Source organism: Dendrobates tinctorius, unplaced genomic scaffold (assembly GCF_039654945.1).
Source record: "Dendrobates tinctorius isolate UK_male_01 unplaced genomic scaffold, ASM3965494v1 ptg000072l, whole genome shotgun sequence".
NCBI classification, from domain to species: Eukaryota; Metazoa; Chordata; class Amphibia; order Anura; family Dendrobatidae; genus Dendrobates; species Dendrobates tinctorius.
Genome location: NW_027361740.1, coordinates 2504467 through 2527424, shown reverse-complemented (window position 1 = coordinate 2527424; position 22958 = coordinate 2504467). Strand labels below are relative to the sequence as shown.

At 41.6% G+C, this 22958-nt stretch overlaps 3 protein-coding genes across 10 annotated transcripts in view; 1 reads left to right on the top strand and 2 right to left on the bottom strand.

The window, feature by feature from the left end:
- The window catches only part of PDC (phosducin), a 393470-nt gene that overhangs the window by 208102 nt on the left and 162410 nt on the right, over positions 1–22958 (bottom strand). For all 7 annotated transcript variants that reach the window (XM_073582539.1, XM_073582542.1, XM_073582541.1 and 4 more), the window contains one exon: positions 8741–8822. In XM_073582539.1, coding sequence (XP_073438640.1) covers positions 8741–8822 — 82 coding nt within the window. The remainder of the gene's footprint in view (positions 1–8740; positions 8823–22958) is intronic.
- On the top strand, positions 13519–16639 carry LOC141096134 (uncharacterized). 2 transcript variants are annotated; one of them, XM_073582538.1, is made up of 4 exons: positions 13519–13861; positions 14581–14776; positions 14945–15104; positions 15210–16639. In XM_073582538.1, the coding sequence occupies exons 2-4, from the start codon at positions 14731–14733 to the stop codon at positions 16447–16449; spliced, it is 1446 nt and encodes a 481-aa protein (XP_073438639.1). In that variant the 5' UTR covers positions 13519–13861; positions 14581–14730; the 3' UTR covers positions 16450–16639. The 2 variants fall into 2 exon arrangements, with proteins under 2 accessions (XP_073438639.1, XP_073438638.1); XM_073582537.1 differs by lacking the exon at positions 13519–13861 and having other exon boundaries at positions 14467–14776.
- On the bottom strand, positions 17676–18993 carry LOC141096138 (uncharacterized). The gene is made up of 3 exons (XM_073582551.1): positions 18545–18993; positions 17745–18002; positions 17676–17688 (listed from the first exon to the last, which is right to left on the bottom strand). The coding sequence occupies exons 1-3, from the start codon at positions 18889–18891 to the stop codon at positions 17676–17678; spliced, it is 618 nt and encodes a 205-aa protein (XP_073438652.1). The 5' UTR covers positions 18892–18993.

Below are 22958 nucleotides of genomic sequence, written 5' to 3'. Positions count from 1 at the left end.
AAGGGTATTGTTGTATTTTTACTATAGTCCTCAAAAAAAAAACACTATTCCATTTGCAACAGGCTGTTTGTGCTCCATTTATTTTTTTGAGCAGTATACTGTATTTGTACTTGCTATATTGTGTATGGATTTAGTTGCTAAAATATTTGTTTAACATTCAGGTTGGGCTGGGTGTGATTTCCTCCATCGGGTATTCAGGTACGATGCGATACGATACGCTTTATTGATCTCAGGGGAAATTTCGGATATATGCTATATACTGATTGGTATATGCTTAATTGACATGTATTGTGATTGGTTGTAGCCTTATAGTATATGACTTTATATATATATTGTGTTGTTATATGTTTTTTTATGCTGTGACTAAGGGCAGCATTGCCTGAAACGCGTCAGCTTCTTTTTATGATGCACTAATAAAGGACAAGATTTTTATTCTATTTTCATCTCCTCCATGTAATATTTGCATGAGCTGGACAAGTGAGTGATTTGCATGTGCACAAGCATACAGCTCAGGAGAGCAGAAAGATGAGACTAGTAGACCGGCTGTGAAAACTGCAGGCGGGCGATTTTGCAAGATTTAACTCAGAATCACTTCAAAAGATGAGAGCAAAGGTGAAGGAGGTGAGCAGCTAATAACTGTATAAAAATAAATGGGCTGAGAGTGATGTTAAGCATTGACTTCTCGTCTGGATTGTAAGTATTGCTGACTCTAGGTCAAGTTCTGGAGGCAGAGCTCCGTGGAGACTAGCTGTACCCTATAAAAGATAAAAGATCTCATTGCAAGAGAATGACAGCAAATAGGAAAAGCAAGTCAATTGCAAACATGCTAATTTTAACTCCTTTACCTCCTTGAACATATAGGTACGTCAAATGTGGACTCCCCGTGATTGTTGCGGGCTTTGAGCCCGCAAATTTTAAGGTACATGTCAGCTGATTTGAATAGCTGACATGTGCCCCCTAACAACCGTGGGTAAAATCGTGATCCACCTGCGGCTGTTAAAATGTTAAATGCCACTGTCAATCTTTGACAGCGGTATTTAACATGATTGCGCAGGAAGCATGTCACTAATACCGCTCATCAGTGCCTGTGTCACGTGACCGAGGGTAGCCAATGGGATGGCATGACAACCTGGAGTCAGCAGCATAACCCTGTGGTTCTCATCACCGGATTGCTATGAGCGCCGCCCAGTGGTCAGCACTCATAGCAAGTGAGCATCTCTGCTACATAGAGCAGGGCTGAAACTTTTCTCTATGTAGCACAAGCGATAGGATGATTGCAGCTTCTAGTCTCCCATGGGGGACTATTGAATTAGGTGAAAATTAAAAAAGAAGTTTCTAAAAAAATTTAAAAATATGAAAGTTTAACCCCTTTCTGACATGAGACGTACTATACCGTCCATGGGACCCGGGCCCCTATGCCCATGGACGGTATAGTACGTCTAGCGCGATCAGCGGCGCTCACAGGGTGAGCGCCGCTGATTGCGGCCGGGTGTCAGCTGATTTTCACAGCTGACACCCGGCACTATGTGTCAGGGGTGGTCACGGACCGCCCCCGACACGTTAACCCCTGGCACACTGCGATCAAACACGATCGCAGTGTACCGGGGGGTTAGGGAAGCATCGGGAGGGAGGGGGCTCCCTCCGTGCTTCCCTGAGACCCCCGCAGCAGCTCAATGTGCAGCGCTGCTGCGGGGGCCTCCTTCCCTGCAGGTCCCCGGATCCAATATGGCGACAGGGACCTTCGGGGGCCTGCAGGGAGCTGGCTTTCTCACTGCCTGCAAAGCGCAGGCACGAGGAAGCCTGTAGCACTGCCTGTGACAGATCGCTGATCTGTCACAGCGATCTGTGATGTGACAGATCAGTGATCTGTCACAAGACAGTTATGTCCCCCCTAGGACAATGTATTAAAGTTAAAAAAAAAAAAAAAAAAAAAAAAAAAAAAGTGTAAAAATAATTTATTAAAAAAAAAAAAAAAAAAAAAAAAAAAAAAAAAAAAAAAAAAAAAAATCGCAAAATAAATTAAAAAAAAAAAAAAGAAAAAATATTCCCTAATAAATTCATTTTTTGGAAATAAAAAAAAATAAAAATAAAAGTGCACATATTTAGTATTGCCGCGTCCGTAACGACCCGCCCTATAAAACTGTCCCATTAGTTAACCCCTTTAGCGAACCCCTTAAAAAAATAAAAATAAAAATGAAAGCAAAAAATAATGCTTTATTATCATGCCACCAAACAAAAAGTGCAATAACAAGCGATCAAAAAGACGGATATAAATAACCATGGTACCGCTGAAAACGTCATATTGTCCCGCAAAAAACGAGCCGCCACACAGCATCATCAGCGAAAAAATAAAAAAAGTTATAGCTTGCAGAATAAAGTGACGCAAAAATAATTATTTTTTATCTAAAATTGTTTTCATTGCATAAAACCGCCAAAACATTAAAAAATCGACATAAATGAGGTATCGCTGTAACCGTACTGACCCGAAGAATAAAACCGCTTGATCAACTTTACCGGCCGCGGAACGGTGTAAACGGACCCTCTAAAAGAAATTCATGTAATGCTGGTTTTTGTTCATTCTGCGTTCTAAAAATCGGAATAAAAACCGATCAAAAAATGTCACGTGCCCGAAAATGGTACCAATAAAAAACGTCAACTCGTCCCGCAAAAGGTAAGACCTCACATGACTCGGTGGGTCAAAATATGGAAAAATTATAGCTCTCAAAATGTGGTGATGCAAAAACTATTTTTACAATAAAAAGCGTCTTTTAGCGTATGACAGCTGCCAAATATAAAAACCGCCATAAATAGTAAATCAAACCCCCCGTTATCACCCCCTTAGTTAGGGAAAAATAATAAAATTAAAAAAATGTATTTATTTCCATTTTCCCATTAGGGTTAGGGCTGAGATTAGGGTTAGGGGTGTGTTGGGGTTAGGGTTGGAGTTAGAATTGGGGGGTTTCCACTGTTTGGGCACATCAGGTGCTCTCCAAACGCAACATGGCGTCTGATCTCAATTCCAGCCAATTCTGCGTTGAAAAAGTCAAATGGTGCTCCTTCCCTTCCAAGCTCTGCCATGCGCCCAAACAGTGTTTTACCCCCACATATGGGGTATCAGCGTACTCAGGACAAATTGCAAAACAACTTTTGGGGTCCAATTTCTACTGTTACCCTTAGGAAAATAAAAAATTGGGGGCAAAAATATTTTTGTGGAAAAAAAATATGATTTTCTTATTTTCACGCCCGGGCGTTATAAACTTCTGTGAAGCACTTAGGGGTTCAAAGAGCTCACCAAACATCTAGATAAGTTCCTTAGGGGGTCTAGTTTTCTCCCACATATGGGGTATCAGCGTACTCAGAACAAATTGGACAACATCAGGGGCTTTCCAAACGCGACATGGCGTCTGATCTCAATTCCAGCCAAAAAAGTCAAATGGCGCTGCTTCCCTTCCGAGCTCTGCCATGCGCCCAAATAGTGGTTTACACCCACATATGGGGTATCAACGTACTCAGGACAAATTACACAATAACTTTTAGGATCCTGTTACCCTTGGGAAAATAAAAATTGGGGGTGAAAAGATCATTTTTGTGGAAAAAATATGATTTTTTAATTGTACGGCTGTAGGTTATAAACGTCTGTGAAGCCCTTGTGGGTTCAAAGTTCTCACCACATATCTAGATACAGTGGGGCAAAAAAGTATTTAGTCAGTCAGCAATAGTGCAAGTTCCACCACTTAGGCTGGTTTCACATTTGCGTTTTTTAGCGCTGGAAAAAAACGCATACCTGCGCATGCGTTTTTTCCCCTATATTTAACATGGGTGCGCATACCTGCGTGCTGGTAAGCGCATGTATGCGATTTTCATGCGCTGCGTTTTTTTGGGGTGTGCGTTTGGATTTTCCAGACGCAGCATGTTGCATTTTTTGGCCCTGCAAAAAAGCGCATGCGCACATATGCGCACGTTTTGCGCTAAAAATGGCCATTATAGCCTATGGATGCGCATACATGCGCACTGGCATGCTCATGTATGCGTTTTTTTGCACATGTGTTTTTTTTTTTTAACCATGGAATTTAGGGGTTTAGGGTTAGGGTTAGGGTCAGGGTCAGGGTTGGGGTTAGGGTCAGGGTTAGGGTTAAGTATGGTTTGGTTAAGGGTTAGGGTCAGGGTTAGGGTCAGGGTTAGGGTTAAGTATGGTTTGGTTAAGGGTTAGGGTCAGGGTTAGGGTTGGGGTTAGGGTCAGGGTTAGGTATGGTTTGGTTAAGGGTTAGGGTCAGGGTTAGGGTCAGGGTTAGGGTTAAGTATGGTTTGGTTAAGGGTTAGGGTCAGGGTTAGGGTCAGGGTTAAGTATGGTTTGGTTAAGGGTTAGGGTCAGGGTTAGGGTTGGGGTTAGGGTCAGGGTTAGGGTTAAGTATGGTTTGGTTAAGGGTTAGGGTCAGGGTTAGGGTTAGGGTCAGGGTTAGGGTTAAGTATGGTTTGGTTAAGGGTTAGGGTCAGGGTAAGGGTTAGGGTTAGGGTCAGGGTCAGGGTTAAGTATGGTTTGGTTAAGGGTTAGGGTCAGGGTTAGGGTTGGGGTTAGGGTCAGGGTTAGGGTTAAGTATGGTTTGGTTAAGGGTTAGGGTCAGGGTTAGGGTTAAGTATGGTTTGGTTAAGGGTTAGGGTCAGGGTTAGGGTTGGGGTTAGGGTTAGTAAAGTCATGGTTTGGGTTAGTGTGAGGGGCCAACTAATGTTGGAAAAAACCGCAAACGCGGTAAAAACGCACTAAAAACGCATACAAACGCATAAAAACGCTGCGTTTTTTTCATACATGCTCATAAAAATGCTTGAAAAAAACGCAGCAGTTGTATGCTTTTGTATGCGTTTTTTCAATGCGTTTTTTTGCGGGAAAAACGCGCTGCAAAAAAAAGCAAGTGTGAAACTAGCCTTAAAAAGATGAGAGGCGTCTGTAATTTACATCATAGGTAGACCTCAACTATGGGAGACAAACTGAGAAAAAAAAATCCAGAAAATCACATTGTCTGTTTTTTTTTCATTTTATTTGCATATTATGTTGGAAAATAAGTATTTGGTCAGAAACAAGCAATCAAGATTTCTGGCTCTCACAGACCTGTAACTTCTTCTTTAAGAGTCTCCTCTTTCCTCCACTCATTACCTGTAGTAATGGCACCTGTTTAAACTTGTTATCAGTATAAAAAGACACCTGTGCACACCCTCAAACAGTCTGACTCCAAACTCCACTATGGTGAAGACCAAAGGGCTGTCAAAGGACACCAGAAACAAAATTGTAGCCCTGCACCAGGCTGGGAAGACTGAATCTGCAATAGCCAACCAGCTTGGAGTGAAGAAATCAACTGTGGGAGCAATAATTAGAAAATGGAAGACATACAAGACCACTGATAATCTCCCTCGATCTGGTGCTCCACGCAAAATCCCACCCCGTGGGGTCAGAATGATCACAAGAACGGTGAGCAAAAATCCCAGAACCACGCGGGGGGACCTAGTGAATGAACTGCAGAGAGCTGGGACCAATGTAACAAGGCCTACCATAAGTAACACACTACGCCACCATGGACTCAGATCCTGCAGTGCCAGACGTGTCCCACTGCTTAAGCCTGTACATGTCCGGGCCCGTCTGAAGTTTGCTAGAGAGCATTTGGATGATCCAGAGGAGTTTTGGGAGAATGTCCTATGGTCTGATGAAACCAAACTGGAACTGTTTGGTAGAAACACAACTTGTCGTGTTTGGAGGAAAAAGAATATTGAGTTGCATCCATCAAACACCATACCTACTGTAAAGCATGTGGTGGAAACATCATGCTTTGGGGCTGTTTCTCTGCAAAGGGGCCAGGACGACTGATCCGGGTACATGAAAGAATGAATGGGGCCATGTATCGTGAGATTTTGAGTGCAAACTTCCTTCCATCAGCAAGGGCATTGAAGATGAAACGTGGCTGGGTCTTTCAACATGACAATGATCCAAAGCACACCGCCAGGGCAACGAAGGAGTGGCTTTGTAAGAAGCATTTCAAGGTCCTGGAGTGGCCTAGCCAGTCTCCAGATCTCAACCCTATAGAAAACCTTTGGAGGGAGTTGAAAGTCCGTGTTGGCAAGCGAAAAGCCAAAAACATCACTGCTCTAGAGGAGATCTGCATGGAGGAATGGGCGAACATACCAACAACAGTGTGTGGCAACCTTGTGAAGACTTACAGAAAACGTTTGACCTCTGTCATTGCCAACAAAGGATATATCACAAAGTATTGAGATGAAATTTTTTTTCTGACCAAATACTTATTTTCCACCATAGTATGCAAATAAAATGAAAAAAAAACAGACAATGTGATTTCTGGATTTTTTTTTCTCAGTTTGTCTCCCATAGTTGAGGTCTACCTATGATGTAAATTACAGACGCCTCTCATCTTTTTAAGTGGTGGAACTTGCACTGTTGCTGACTGACTAAATACTTTTTTGCCCCACTGTATGTTCCTTGGGGGGTCTAGTTTCCAAAATGGGGTCACTTGTGGGGGGTTTCCACTGTTTAGGCACATCAGGGGCTCTCCAAACGTGACATGGTGTCCGATCTGAATTCCAGCCAATTTTGCATTGAAAAAGTCAAACGGCGCTCCTTCCCTTCTGGGCTCTGCCATGCGCAGAAACAGTGGTTCCCCCCCACATATCAGGTATCAGCGTACTCAGGACAAATTGGACAATAACTTTTGCAGTCCAATTTCTCCTGTTACCTTTGGTAAAATAAAAAAATTGGACCTGAAGTACTTTTTTTGTGAAAAAAAGCTAAATGTTCATTTTTTTTTTAAACATTCAAAAAATTCCTGTGAAACACCTGAAGGGTTAATAAACTTCTTGAGCGTGGTTTTGAGCACCTTGAGGGGTGCAGTTTTTAGAATGGTGTCACTTTTGGGTATTTTCTATCATATAGACCCCTCAAAGTGACTTCAAATGTGATGTGGTCCCTAAAAATAAAATGGTATTGCAAAAATGAGAAATCGCTGGTCAAATTTTAACCCTTATAACTTCCTAACAAAAAAAAATTTTGGGTCCAAAATTGTGCTAATGTAAAGTAAACATATGGGAAATGTTACTTAAGTTTTTTGTGTGCCATATCTCTGTAATTTAAGGGCATCAAAATTCAAAATTGGAAAATTTCAAAATTTTCAAAATTTTCGCCAAATTTCCATTTTTTTCACAAATAAACGCAAGTTATATGAATGAAATTTTACCACTGACATGAAATACAATATGTCACGAGAAAACACTGTCAGAATCACCAGGATCCATAGAAGCGTTCCAGAGTTATTACCTCATAAAGGGACAGTGGTCAGAATTGTAAAAATTGGCCCGGTCATGTACGTGCAAACCACTCTTGGGGGGTAAAGGGGTTAAATCACCCCCCATTCAAAATAAAACACAGATGTTATTGCCATGTTCAGAATCGCCCAATCTATGAAGATATAAAAAGAATGAATCCATTCGGTACATGGCGTAAAGAGGAAAAAAGTCAAAACTCCGGAATTACATTTTTTTGGTTGCCGCAACATTTCATTAAAATGCAATATTGGACGATCAAAAGATTGTATCTACACCAAAATAATATCAATACAAATGTCAGCTTGGCGCACAAAACATAAGTCCTGACCCAGCCCCAAACCATAAAAAATGGAGAGGCTATGGGTATCGTAGAATGGCAACTTTTTTTTTTTTTTAGAAACTTTGGATATTTTTTAACACTTAAACAAAACAGAACCTTGACAGGTTTGGTATCTATGAACTCATAATTACCTGGAGAATCATAATGGCTGGTCTGTTTTAGTATTTATTAAACAAAGTAAAAAGCAAGCCGAAAAACAATTGAGGAATTGTAATTTTTAGCAATTTCACCACACTCTGAATTTTTTTCCTGTTTTCCAGTGCACAATATGGTAAAATCATGCCATTCAAAAGTACTACTCGTCCCGCAAAAAACAAGCCTTCGCACGGCCATATTGATGGAAAAAGTAACAAAGTTATAGTTTTGGGAAGAAGGGGAGCAAAATACAAAAACTCAAAAATGGAAAAACCAAAGGTGGTGAAGGGGTTAACGCTGTCTATCAAATTAAAGCAATTTAAGAACTTAAGAATATCCCTTTAATATCTGTTAAAAAGAAGTCATTCTACTCATCAAGATCTTCTCATGAACCCCACTTTGCAGGTAACCCCAGAAATGACTCATCGCATGTATGACAAGATGCCACTTCAGCAACAGTCCCCTTAAGCTGTCCCATCTGCAATTTGACCATCCTAGCCCACAACACCAAGTGTAAATGATTCCCTCAGCTCAACTTCAGTTTCCCAGTGACATTCTCCAGACTGTGCTAGTGGATACCACAATTGCACCTCTTGCTTGTGGTCCTCTAATGGCATACTAGTGGTCCGATCCACTACTTAGTATCTCCACAGACTCTTTGTCATCTAAAATCTCAAAAAGATACACAAATTTTTATTTGAGGGTTGGGAGTTATGTTTACAAAATTAGACTCCATGGACATATGCCCGGCACTATGTCATAGTTTTGGATCACAACATTTGATGTAATGTTGCTATCTGGCCCCACACCAGCGCCTAGGGAAAATGGTGAAAACCTGAATACAATTAATCCATTTTTGCTTGCGAAACTGAGCCTGATAGAAGAGCCCTACGTGAAACCAACCTTCCCATCATGACAGTACATTATCATATTTTTGTCCATTACCTGTGTTCGTAGCAGAGCCTTCAAAATCAGTCTCTTCTTCAACACTTTGTGTTTCTAAATCTTCCATTATTGTAGAGGGATTCTGAAAAAGTGAAAACATTATTAGTTTAAAAAACATTTCCACTATATTTTGCCCATTTCTATACTGCCAAATTTCTGTACATCATAGGCCCAGCGATAAATATCATTCAATGCATATAGAAGCATTGTATTGATAGAGTTGTCCAAGGCCTCATTCAGAAGTCCGATTTTTGCTTAGGAGTGCTACCCATGGCTTTCACAAATGGCACTCATACCTATGATAGTCTATGGGGCCATTCACATGTCCGAGATATTTCACTTAGTCTGTGGAAAATCGCAGAGACATGTCTGATTTTAATCAGAGGGCTGGATCAAAATAGGCTGTGGGAGTCTGTCAGAAAGGAGAAAGTGGAGAAACTTTATTTTTCTCCATGTACGGGAAAAACTGATAACACTGGGACTACACTCTGATCAAAGTCTAATCCAAAAAATCCATCCAGCTTTCTCGTACGAGGAAAAATGGAAAAATCAGATGTCTGAGTGAGGCTTGACAAGCTGCAGTCAGGCCTAGTAACAAGTGATATTCCTGTTTGTTGGAATAAAAGGGATTGACGACCATAGAATACTCCAGTAAGGCCTCGTTCAGACGTCCGTGTTTCTTCACATATGCAAAAAAAATGATCCAAGTCTATCATCAGTGTATTGGATCTGAATGTCATCATTTGATCAGTGTATTAATTTTTGCCATCAGTGATTTTCACATATGGATGAGTAAAGAAACAACAAAAGTTCTGATGCCATCCGTGTGTTGTCTGTGATTTTCTACTGGCACATTTTGGTTGTGATATACATATCATATCTCCGTGATTTTCCCATAGACACACAGTCCACAACATAACACGGGCTTATGAACAGCCCCATAGACTATAATGGATACATGCTCTAGGATTGTCTTTTTGAGGCCTTAAGACACTGAAACGTCTTCAATATTTTTTGAGCAACCTTGATGCTTTTCATCAAGTCACAGTAAGAACATTCTGTGGTATATCAAGGTATTATCGAGTCACAGTAATGAACTTGGGCAGTATATTAAGGTATTGTCAAGTGACACTACTGACATTGAGCGGTAACATACTGTCCCCAGTAATGACATTGAGAGATACAGTTGTGCTCAAAAGTTTACCCTGGCAGAACTTTTGCTTTCTTGGCGGTTTTTTTTTTTTTAGAGACTATGATTGATAACACCAAACCTTTTTCTCCACTCATGGTTAGTGGTTGGGTAAAGCCATTTATTGCCAAACTCCTGTATTTTCTCTTTTTAAATCATAATGAAAACCCAAAACATCCAAATGACCCTGATCAAAAGTTCACATACCCTGGTGAGTTTGGCCTGATAACATGCACAGAAGTTGACACAAATGGGTTTGAATGGTTACTAAAGGTAACATCCTCTCCTGTGACAGGGTATGTGAACTTTTGATCAGGGTCATTTGGATGTTTTGGGTTTTCATTATGATTTAAAAAGAGAAAACACAGAAGTCTGACAATAAATGGCTTCACCCAACTGTATACTATGAGTTATTTTTAATGGTTTCAACACTCCAATTAATTAATACCAACTATTGGTATAGTTTCAATCAGCTCTTTGAACCTTCCAAGAAGGTCATTGAAACTTGTTTCAACCAGATGGTCCTCCGAAGCCCCTCCTCCAGCTTGCTGTATTACTGCCATGTGGCACACATGAGGCCCCTTTCCTCCAGCTTCCTGTATTATGTACTGGTTAAAACAGGTATTGAGGGGGATGTGTTTATAGCCAATGGACAATACATCATTCCCCACATGGTGGGGCTGGACACACCTTTTAGCTGGACATTTTTAAAAGAACTAGGACACATGTTCTTTCTCGCTCTTGGCTCCTGAAGGATGACTGGTCGACGTCTATCTGAATAATGTAACGTATGAATAATGCTTGTTTCTGATTAATGCATATGTATTTATAGTTTTATACTGTTTATTATTTGATCTTGTAATTTATATAGTAAATCAATTTACTAAATTCAATTCTTGTGTGAGCATTTTCTTATTCATTACAATCCATTGGAACCCTTACAATACAAATTGGTGTCAGAAGCGGGATTGTTTTGAATAAAAATGTTTGCAAAATTGAATATGTTTGTTAAAAGTAGGAAAGCAGTTGAGAGTAGTGTCAGATCTTTGCCAGAATGGGTGTTACCAGGAAAGTGGACTGAAATGGCACAGGAATGTAACAAGTATATGGAGGGACAGCGGTTATCAAATCCCCAGGAAGTGGCTGCAAAATTTGATCTCTCAAGGTATGATGCAAAAGAGCAGAAAGCTGCAGCAGCCGTTGGATGGATTTTTGTGCAAGTGTCCCAAAGATTACAAGAGGAGATAGACAATTTGCGTTTAGCGCTGCATACAGCTATAGAGCAAAGGATTAGCTTGCAATCAGCCTTGAGAGACCAAATGAAACAGCATGACAATATGCAAAGAAATTTTGAAGCTTTTGTAATGAAAAATGTGAATAAGAATAGGCGCAGGAGGAGACAGCAGCCAGTGTCAGATATTTGTACTGCACAGATTAGAACCATGATTGCACGTGAGAAATGGTCAGATTTGCTAGAATGGGAAGGCTCTGACAGCGAGACAAATGGGGAAGAAAAGCAAGCCAGACCGATTGTGACTACTAAAACTAGGAGAGAAGTCACACAGCGTAGTGGAGATAGGATGGATGCAGGAAACGCAGCTGCAGGAGCAGAAGTTTCAATGACCGAAGAAACTAGGAATTATACAGCAGGAGAACTGTCAGAATTATCTACCAGGTACAGGCAAGCAAGCAGGAGAACCTTTGTTAGCATGGATTCTCAGATTATGGGATCAGGGAGCCGATAAACCGTATTTGTATTGATCCTATGGTGCGTCTAAAAATGAGACGTGCAAGGGACACTGCAGAGACTTTCTCTTTTCTGCATTTGGTGAGGGATTCTGTGGCACAAGTGTATGACTCTCCCATGGAATTAATACCACAGACACGATGGGAGACTCTTGCAGATGGAGTTCAGAGATTGAGAGAAATCGCAGGTATAGGTGGCATAACTCTCAATCTTTTGCCTGATCTGAATGATCATTTTGCTGTTGTTGAGGATTGGAAGGGACCAGATGCTGCAATATTGACGGTATTGATGAAGAATAAGTTAATAGAAGGTGCCCCAGCGTCATGCAAAGCCCCATTATTCACTATGTTCAGTGCACTTATGTGAAATTCCACTACTGTCTACACAGCATGCAATCTAATCTCCCAGCTATCTGCTCTAGAGAGAGCAAAAGTATCAAAAAATAGTACAGTAAAGAGAGTAGATCAAGAAAGGAGAAAAGAGGATGATACTCAAATAAGAAAGAGCAGGAAGGAGTTGTTTTGTGACCTGATAGCTAGTGGGGTTCCATTCCAGGAGATAGATGGGATCTCTACAAGTGACCTGTTGAGGAGATGGCAAGATCTGAGGAGAAAAGGTAACTTGCAACTCGCCAGACCCAAGAGGGTGGCGACAAATGAGATAGGGGGTTGGAAAGATAGAGGTGGGACACCTGATGGAGGCATGCAAAGCCCCCACTGTAACTGCCCCTTGCACTCTTCCAATACCATGGCATACTATACCCCCTGCCAAGATTCACTCATGGACTAATTATAAAAGTTCTTTAATATCCCTGAAAATTGTTGTTTGAACAGTTTTGCCATTTTTTGATGTCTAATGATGTTTGTTTTGTTTCTAGAGTTTCTTAGGCTGGTTTCACATTTGCGCTTTTGTGCGCAGCGCATCGTGCGCACCCGTGCGCATGCGCACTGCGCACCTATGTTTAACATGACGTGCGCATGGTCTTGCGCACACTTGCATTTTCGTGCGCATGCGTTTTTGTCTTTTGCGCCAGGCGCGCCAGACGCAACATGTTGGATTTTTTGGTGCGCCCTGTCTCGGCAAAAAAACGCATGCGCACGCTTGCGCACGGAATGCGCAAAAACGACACATTGAAGTCTATGGTAACGCGTGCGTGCGCATGGTCTTGCGCACGGTTGCGGTTTTTTGCGCATGCGTTTTTGAGTGAAACAAGTCTAGAATGTTCTCTAGACAATGGAAAAAATGTCACACCTAAAAACGCATGTGCATAAAAAAACGCAAACGCATGCAAAAACGCATGTAAAACGCAAGCAACGCTGCGTTTTTTTGACGCATCAGCGTGCGCATGACGTTAAAAAAACGCGCGTTTGTTTTGCGTTTTTCTTTGCGTTTTTTATGCGCCCGATGCGCTGCGCAAAAAAACGCTAATGTGAAACTAGCCTTAGGCTGGTTTCACATTTGCGCTTTTGTGCGCAGCGCATCGTGCGCACCAGTGCGCATGCGCACTGCGCACCTATATTTAACATGATGTGCGCATGGTCTTGCGCATACTTGCGCTTTCGTGCGCATGCGTTTTTTTGTCTTTCGCGCCAGGCGCGTCAGACGCAACATGTTGCATTTTTGGTTCCGCCCTGTCTCGTCAAAAAAACGCATGCGCACGCTTGCGCACGGAATGCGCAAAAACACCACATTGGAGCCTATGGGAGCGCATGCGTGTGCATGGTCTTGCGCACGCTTGCGTTTTTATGCGCATGCGTTTTTAAGATAAACACGACTGAAATGTGGTCTAGACAGTAAAAAAAAAAATTAAACCAAGGTGATAAAATGGTGAGGGCACTGGGATTCCACAATACTTTAAGGATTGCTCACGAGTGGACACACAGCACAAGCTGCACCAATGTAAGTATGAAAAACCTAATGTCTGGCTGAAATTTCAATACATTTCTATGTACTTATGTCTCTTTTTTTTTTTTATTGCAGCATGTCTTCATCTGGTGAGGAATATGTCCCCGGGACAGGGCAAGAGGCAGAAGAAGTGAGTACCATGCTTCCGTATGGATTGGAAAAAATAAACACATGTGGTTAATTTTTTTGGTTTAATTTTCAGACCTCATCCTCCATCACGCCACCACCACCGGAGGAACGGCAGGAGCAGCAAGGCCAAGTGCGGGCGGGAAGACGTGATGTAAGTACAGACGGACAGTTTTTTTTTTTTTACTTATTTTCTAGGCTGGTTTTTTTTTTTTTTTTTGGTATTTTTTAAAGTTCTTTTTTTAAATTTTCATGGTTTTTTTTTCGATGTTTGTTGCTTTTTTTTGCATTTATTTTCATTTAAAACAAAAAATTTTTTCATGGCTTGTGTATCAATATCTAAAGCTCAAAGTGTGTGTGTGTGTGTGTGTGTGTGTGTGTGTGTGTGTGTGTGTGTGTATGTTTGTTTGTTTGGGTATATGGGCACGGGACTATGGGATGGCGGATATGTATGATGGTATATGGGCACGGGACTATGGGATGGAGGATATATATGATGGGTATATGGGCATGGGACTATGGGATGGAGGATATGTATGACGGGTATATGGGCACAGGACTATGGGATGGCGAATATGTATGATGGGTATATGGGCACAGGACTATGGGATGGCGAATATGTATGATGGGTATATGGGCACAGGACTATGGGATGGCGAATATGTATGATGGGTATATGGGCACAGGACTATGGGATGGAGGATATGTATGATGGTATATGGGCACGGGACTATGGGATGGAGGATAATTATAATTTTCTATAACTAACCACAGTTAGTTACTATGCCCGGGCAGCGCCGGGCTCTTCAGCTAGTTTTCGAGATTTTTTATTTTAAAATCTTTCAAAGATTAAGGTTTGTCTTTCTTTTCTAGGCTCCACAGCGGGAGGAGGACCTCGCCCTGGACAACGACGAGCTCATCCGTCTAGTCCAGGAGCGAGTCCCGTTGTGGGACACCCGTCACCAACTGCACTCGGACAACGTGGTGATCCGGCGGCTCTGGAACGAGGTGGCCGCATCGCTGATGGATGGCTGGGACAACGCCTCTCCCCGGGTCCGCAAGGATTTTCGTAAGTATTTAAATGCAGTGTGATGCAGCAGTGATCTTGGCCGGGATCACCCAACTGTGTGTGATGCTATTAACTCCATGGAGTTTCTATCATCACACACAGTTGGATGATCACAGCCTCCAGTGCATAGTCTTACTTTTTTTCTTTTTTTTTTTTTTTCCACCACAGTGAACAAAGTCAGAACCCGTTGGCGCTCGATGAAGGACCGCTTCAACAGGGATATCCGTCAGGAGAATCAGGTTCGCAGTGGTGCTGCGGCAAGGACCGGCACGAAGTACAGATACCATCGTGCCTTGGCATTTTTAAGACCGGTCCTTGCCTCCCGAACGTAAGTATTTTCTAGTTGTATTGTGTTTTATTCTGTGCTTTTCTATTCCACAGGAGTTGGCGATTGTTAATTTATGGTAGTAATTTCTTTCTTTTCTTTTCACAGCACCTGGAGCAGCACCCTGCAACCTGGGCCCGAAGCGGTCCTTCATCAAGCTGCCCCGGACCCCTCCCAGCCATCCATCAGCGAGGAAGCACCTTGCAGGTCTGCACCACAGTCATCTGGAGACCAGGAAGCTGGTCGCTCAGGTGTTCCCCTGTCCCAGGTCTCTGCCACTGGTTTTGCGGGCACTTCCCGCCAGCAGCGGCAGAAGACCTCGGACAGGACTCTCATGCCCGAGTTCGTTGAATTGAGCTCGGTCTTTCAGAGTAGCCTCAAGGCACTCTCCGATAGACTTGAGAGTGGTTTCCTCCTTTTGGACCAACGCTACAAGTCTATCGAGGGTCGCCTTGAGCGCCTGGAAGTCGACCTCGCCAGACCAGCACATCATTTTTATACCCAAATAGCTCGGGACACGGCGGAACACCTTACCTCTGACCTCCAGTTGACTGTCATGCAGGCCTGCAACAATGCTTTTATGCAGGCTATGCAGCAGAGTAGGATTATGCAGCAGTCAGCGGTGGCATTTCCACCGGTGCCACCCCTGACTCGTTTTACAGCATTACCTACTTCTGCTGCATATCACTGCACAGCCACCACACTTCCAAGCCTCGCCGGACACCAATATACCGCCCCAAGTCCGAGTGCAGCTGGACACTTACCCGCCAACACAATGCCAAGCGCTGCTCCTGCCTGGCCCACCACTGCTGCCGCCACCACCACTGGATGGCCCGTCGTCACCACCCCTGCTTGTAGCGCCGCCACCACCACCACCAGCGGGAGGACCACCCCGGTATGGACCGCCACAGCCACCACGCCTGCATGGACCGCCACCACCACCAGCACCACCACCTCGGAGCAGCATCAGCTGGGGGACCCGCATTCAATATTTACGGCCCCTGCCAGGACATCCACCACCACCAGCATGCCACAGCAGGTACAAGATCCTGGCAGGCGGTCCACAAGCGCCAGGCGGTCCCCCAGCTCCAGCCAGTCCACAGCCTCCAGGCGTTCCAGAGGCTCAAGGCGGTCCAGAGGCTCAAGGCGGTCCAGAGGCTCAAGGCGGTCCCCGGGGTCTAGCCAGTCCTCAGGCTCTAGCGAGGACAGCAGCAAGACGACGGGCCACAGTCATAAAAAAACAAAGAGGAGGACTCTTACCCTCCCTCCTCCCTCCCTCACCTCCCACTTCACAACTTTCCTTGCCTCGGCTCCCTTCCCCCACTTCTTTGGTTCCTCCTTCCCCTAGAACCCCTTACTCCACCCAAAGCCGTTCCTCATCCCTCCACACCCCCCAGTTTCCACCAACTAAAAAATAAGTAAAATAAATGTTATATTTTTATTTCAAAATAATGTTTGGTTATTGTGTCTTTCGCCGCCTGCACACACTGCGCCGTACACTATGGTTTGTTTTTCTTTAGTTTATACCGGATGGTCAGCCATCCAACTCTGAAAGGGATACTATATTTCATTTTTTTTATATATATATATAAAAAAAATGAAATATAGTATCCCTTTCAGAGTTGGATGGCTGACCATCCGGTATAAAGTAAAGAAAGGGAAACCACCAAAAAAAAATAAATAAATAATATATATATATATATATATATATTATATAATACATAAAAATATATATATTTATACAGTATATATATATATATATTTATACAGTATATATATATATATATATATATATATATATATATATATATATATATATATATATATATATATATATATATATATATATATATATATATATATATACACACACACATTTTTTTTTTTTTTTTTATGGTGGTTTCCCTTTCTTCACTCTAACCTGGGCAGGTGAATAGTGGAGTTTATTAAGACACAGTACACTGGGTACAGGTATAAAAAAACATGTATTTTATTTTTAACAAACAACAAAACTATTAAACCATTTGATCCTGCCATGCTACACGACCAACATCGGATAAAAAGAAGTCCGCAAATTGGTCCCTCATTTGGGCAACTTCGACTGAGGACCGAAGAGGGTGCTGAGTAAAATCTGGCAAAGGGTTGGCAGCAGGCTCATCCATGTCAAAGTTCGGCCGCTCCTTTGCCATAACAAAATTGTGCAGAACCACGCATGCCTTCACCACCTCATCCACTGTTTCCATTTTGAGATTGATGGCGGTGCTGAGAATTCGCCATCTGGACACTAGAATGCCAAAGGCGCACTCTACAGTCCTGCGAGCCCTCGTAAGCCTGTAGTTGAAAATTTTCTTGCGGTGGTCCAAGTCACGGCTGGAGTACGGCTTCAGCAGGTTTGGGCACATCTGAAATGCCTCATCCCCAACCACTACAAATGGCAGTGGTGGAGTTTGGGTTTGGGGAAGAGGCCGTGCCAGTGGAAAATTGAAATGGTTGCCGTACAACCTCCAGCCCATATCAGAGTTCTTAAAAGTCTGTGAATCGTTGCCCCGTCCGAATGCCCCTATGTCCACCACCTCAAACCGGCAGTCTGCATCCGCAATGGCCATTAGGACTGTGGAAAAGTACTTCTTGTAGTTGTAGTACTCAGAGTCACTTCTTGCAGGTTTTGTGATGCGGATGTGCTTCCCGTCCACCGCTCCTAGGCAGTTCGGGAAATTGCAGACTGCCCAGAATTTCTCCGATATTTGAAGCCACTTTTCGGCAGTGGGCAATGGCAGAAACTCCGGACACAGAACATCCCACAGAGCCCTGCAGGTGTCGGCAACAATCCCGGATAAAGTAGAGATTCCCAGCCGGTACTGGAAATGCAGGGATGAAAGACTCTCTCCAGTTGCCAGGAACCTGCCAAACATAAAAAGAAAAAATAATTATATTTCTGTCTTGGGTATTACTAAAAACACTGAAAATAAAAAAGTACATGGCCTAACTATTTTGCATGTTTTTTTAATACAACATAGCAAAAAAACATTTTATAAAGGCTTGGGATTAGTACATGCCAGAAGAAAAACCATTATGCAAAAAAGCAATTTCCCAAAAATAATGTTAAAATTCAATAGCCAAAAAAAAACCTAATTTTTTGGATCAAAAAAAAAAAATGGGATTAGTACATGACAGGAGAAAAACCATTATGCAAAAAAGCAATTTCCCAAAAAATAATGTTAAAATTCAATAGCCAAAAAAAAAAACTAATTTTTTGGAACAAAAAAAAAAAATGGGATTAGTACATGACAGAAGAAAAACCATTATGCAAAAAAGCAATTTCCCAAAAATAATGTTAAAATTCAATAGCCAAAAAAAAACCTAATTTTTTTGACCAAAAAAAAAAAAAAAAAAAAAAAATGGAAAAAGCCAAAAAAATTATGCAAACATAACAACATACATACCGTAAGGTGACAAGGAGCCTTTCTTCGGGAGGAATGGCACGCCGGAGCTGAGTGTCCCGTCTCCGGATGTTTCCTTCAACCATACCCAGCAAGTCAAGGAAGCTTTCCTGGGACATCCGTGTATAGTCAGCAAATTTCTCCGGGTTTTCCTGTAGCTCGCTGTACAGCGTGTGATATGCTCCACAGCTTGCCCGGAGTTCGATGATTGGATGCCTCCAAAACCGACGCCGCTGCCGTCTCTGCTGTCTCTCCCTCTCCCTTTCTTGCTGGCAACAAAAGGCATACGCCTGAGACAGCGCAATGTCAAGATCCAGCTTGAAGCGGAAATTATCCAGACGCAGGTCCATCTTGACACCGGAAACAGCAGCAAAATCTGATGAATTCAGCAGTACAGGGTCTATAAAACATTCCAATGACACACGCCCACTGGTGACCCATTGGTGTTCAAGGATTTTTCTATTGTGAAATGTCACACCTAAAAACGCATGCGCATAAAAAAACGCAACCGCATGCAAAAACGCATGTAAAACGCAAGTAACGCTGCGTTATTTTGACGCATCAGCGTGCGCATGACGAAAAAAAACCGCGCGTTTGTTTTGCGTTTTTCTTTGCGTTTTTTATGCGCACGATGCGCTGCGCAAAAAAACGCTAATGTGAAACTAGCCTTAGAGAAATACTCCTGTGACCATACTGTGACGTATGCGCTGGCTGATATATGAATTGGGTTTGGTCTTGGTGATTCATAAATGTGCATTCCTCACCTGAGGGTTTGTAATAGACCTTGATGTTTTAAAAGTTAAAAGACCACAGCAGATATAAGATGATTCTGTATGTGGGAGCCATTGTGAGAGAAACATACAAGGCAAAGAGGGAGTGACAGTACAGACAATGAATTTAAGACTGACCTAAAGTTAGATGACTGATAATATACTGGGGGGTTGACAAGATAAATAGATGACTTATTTGTACTAAGTGTTTGTCTTTGTTACTGTATGTGCTTTGTGTATTTGTCATGGATATCCCTTGATTAAAATTGGTTCACAGCCAAAGAAAAATCCACGTTGTATTTTTATTTGGTATATTTTTATGAGCTCATTTTCTGAATTTTAATTGTACTGTGTTTAGCATTCTTGGTTTTTTAAAGGAATTGTTTTTTTCTTTTCCTCTTTTCTGTCCACTCCATGTTGGATTGGGGGGTGGGGTGTGTAATTAACCTTTTGTTTGTTTGCAGGAGTGAAAAAAGAAACCTTGGCCATTTAATTAACATGTAAATACAGTGCACAGTAAATTGTTCATTCCTGCAGTAGTGAAAAAGGAGTCCATTTAATATAAGATTATATTTTATTACTTATTTTGGGGTTTTAACATTTTTTATTTTTTGGGAGCTCCCGTGCAAATTGGGTTTTGAAGAATATATATATGTTAAATGATTTCAATGAATGCTAGTTTGTTAATGTCTTGATATAGCTTTGTTCACCTACACCACGTCATGCAATGCAAATGTGTGGGTACCCAAAGTGTGTGTTTGTCTATATATAAATGAGAATCTCTCCTGTTTACTGAATGAGTGCATTAGGTTTAGCCAGAGAGAGTGTGTTGATGTAATGTGTATATTATGTAAAAAATAATAATTTGCTAGAATTGGGTTAATAGCAAATTGGTTTGGGTTCGGTTTTCCTTAACATGTAATTGTATTGATTCTGATTAGTAGTAACATTATTTTGTGATCTCCATGAACATGATTGAACTGGTAATTCTGATCATCGTTATTAAGCAAATGTGATTGACATGAATTTGATGTGTTTGATCAGTGTATAAGTCCATACAAATATGATATATATTTTATGTAGTATTATTATCTAGAGTAGAAATATTTGCTACAGTAGAAAATTTCAAAGGTCATTCTGGGCACAATTAATTTGGACCAACAAACCTACGGTAATTTTGTTTGATTCATTTGATCAAGGGGTGGAAAACAAGCCACCAGGACTGAGTTATTTTGGACTGTTGCTTTGCACTGAGTTAGCTCTGCCAAGACTTTGGAACTTTCAAGTATGATTGTGAACTTCACTTTCCCTCAGTGCAGGCTGTGTCTTGTGTGTAGACTGAAGATGTCCAATTGAGCGCTGAGACTGAGCCCAGATATTGCTGAACCGTCAACCAGGGTGAATCCTCATGACTGCCAGCTGATGCAAATGGCATATAAAGTGAGGCCCTGAACAGCTGCAGCAATAGAAGATGAAAGGTACTCTTATGCTCAGCCATGGACACCTGCATTTCCCTCACCCATTGCTTTGGAGAAACGAGGGGTTAATGTCATGAAGGGCAGGGACAGATTGCTCTTTAGAGTCTGTTCTTTTGCTAACCAGGGAAAGTAGTGAAGTCACCCCAAAGTGATGAGGGCATAATAATCCCCGTGCTTTCCCTGCAACAGAGACCCATTTAAAAATTGCGGTCAAGAAGATCCGAAGAAAGAAGATTTCTACAGACATATGATATTTCATTACCTGTTGGTCCAATGTTGTTTTTGTTCCGTTTTAAGCCCAGGATGTTATTTTTTACCAAGCAGTTTTCTATTGGTAGCAAATAAATATATATATATATATATATATATATATATATATATATATATATATATATATATATATATATATATATATATATATATATATATATATATATATATAGGAGCAATGCAAATAATGAAAAATGGTATAGTTTAGTGGCAGGTTAATTAATTAAAGTGATTGAAACCAAGGGGTGGAATGTATACTATGAGTTATTTTTAATGGTTTCAACAATCCAATTAATTAATACCAACTATTGGTATAGTTTCAATCAGCTCTTTGAACCTTCCAAGAAGGTCATTGAAACTTGTTTCAACCAGATGGTCCTCCGAAGCCCCTCCTCCAGCTTGCTGTATTACTGCCATGTGGCACACATGAGGCCCCTTTCCTCCAGCTTCCTGTATTATGTACTGGTTAAAACAGGTATTGAGGGGATGTGTTTATAGCCAATGGACAATACATCATTCCCCACATGGTGGGGCTGGACACACCTTTTAGCTGGACATTTTTAAAAGAACTAGGACACATGTTCTTTCTCGCTCTTGGCTCCTGAAGGATGACTGGTCGACGTCTATCTGAATAATGTAACGTATGAATAATGATTGTTTCTGATTAATGCATATGTATTTATAGTTTTATACTGTTTATTATTTGATCTTATAATTTATATAGTAAATCAATTTAGTACATTCAATTCTTGTGTGAACATTTTCTTATTCATTACAATCCATTGGAACCCTTACAATACACCAATCACTAACCATGAGTGGAGAAAAAGTTTTGGTGTTATCATTCTTATTCTCTGAAAAAAAGGCCAAGGAAGCGAAAATTCTGCCAGGATATGTAAACTTTTGAGCACAACTGTAATAATACACACAATAACAATAACTCTTTTAGCCTAAAGGAGTTAGTATTAAAAAAAGGGTCAGTTTGTCTTTAAACAGATCCAATCTTGTACATGAACAGTTTCTAGAACTTTGCAACTAGTCTTGATTAGAAAAGTTGCAAACCTGTATGTTATTAAAGGGGTTGTCTAGTCCAAATCAGCAAGTCTGCAGTCACTCTGTAACTGCAGACATATGAATTCCCCAGCGAATGTACTGTACTGTGCTTTCAGGGGATTTGCCAGTTTCTGGAGGATATGAGTTATACATGCACCTGGCTTGTGGGCATAGCCTCGCTTCATACACTTGTATTGGGCGAGGTCATACCGCATCTAGTGACGTGGCTATCCAGTGGGCGTGGCTGACTAGAGGGCATGGCTTTATTGCATAGAAATGTATGGTCGGGAGTATGTATAACTCATATATACCCTCTAGTCCTAGGTCTGAAACTGGCGAATGCCCGCAGCACATAGTGCGTGTGCTGGAGGATGCTTAAGTCTGCAATCACACAAAATGGCTGCAAACTTATCGATTTGGACCAGACAACCCCTTTAAGTTGGTGAATGGTGTGTCTTCAAGTTTACCACAAACAAGTCACGTATGAAGCCTAAACTTGTCGCCAATCTGCACTCAGTGTCTATCTTATGCTTTTAACAGAACATTTCATATTGGGTTAAATTGTGAAAGTAGAAACTATACTATAGCATCAGAATGAAATTTCTTGTCAGAAGTGAAAGTTTTATTCTAAGCAAATAAGTAATTCCATAGCGCACTTTCAAAGTCTTTGCTTAAGGAGGTTTTCTAGTCTAGTGGATCAGAAAAAATTGATTTTTTTTCATATAATTTCATGCATTTAGTGTGGAGAATATATCTGCAAAACAATTGATTGGCAATGTTAAAAAAGCTATAGCACCTTATAGGGAGGGATCTGCGGCGTGCGCTCAGTGCTCGGACTGCGCAGGG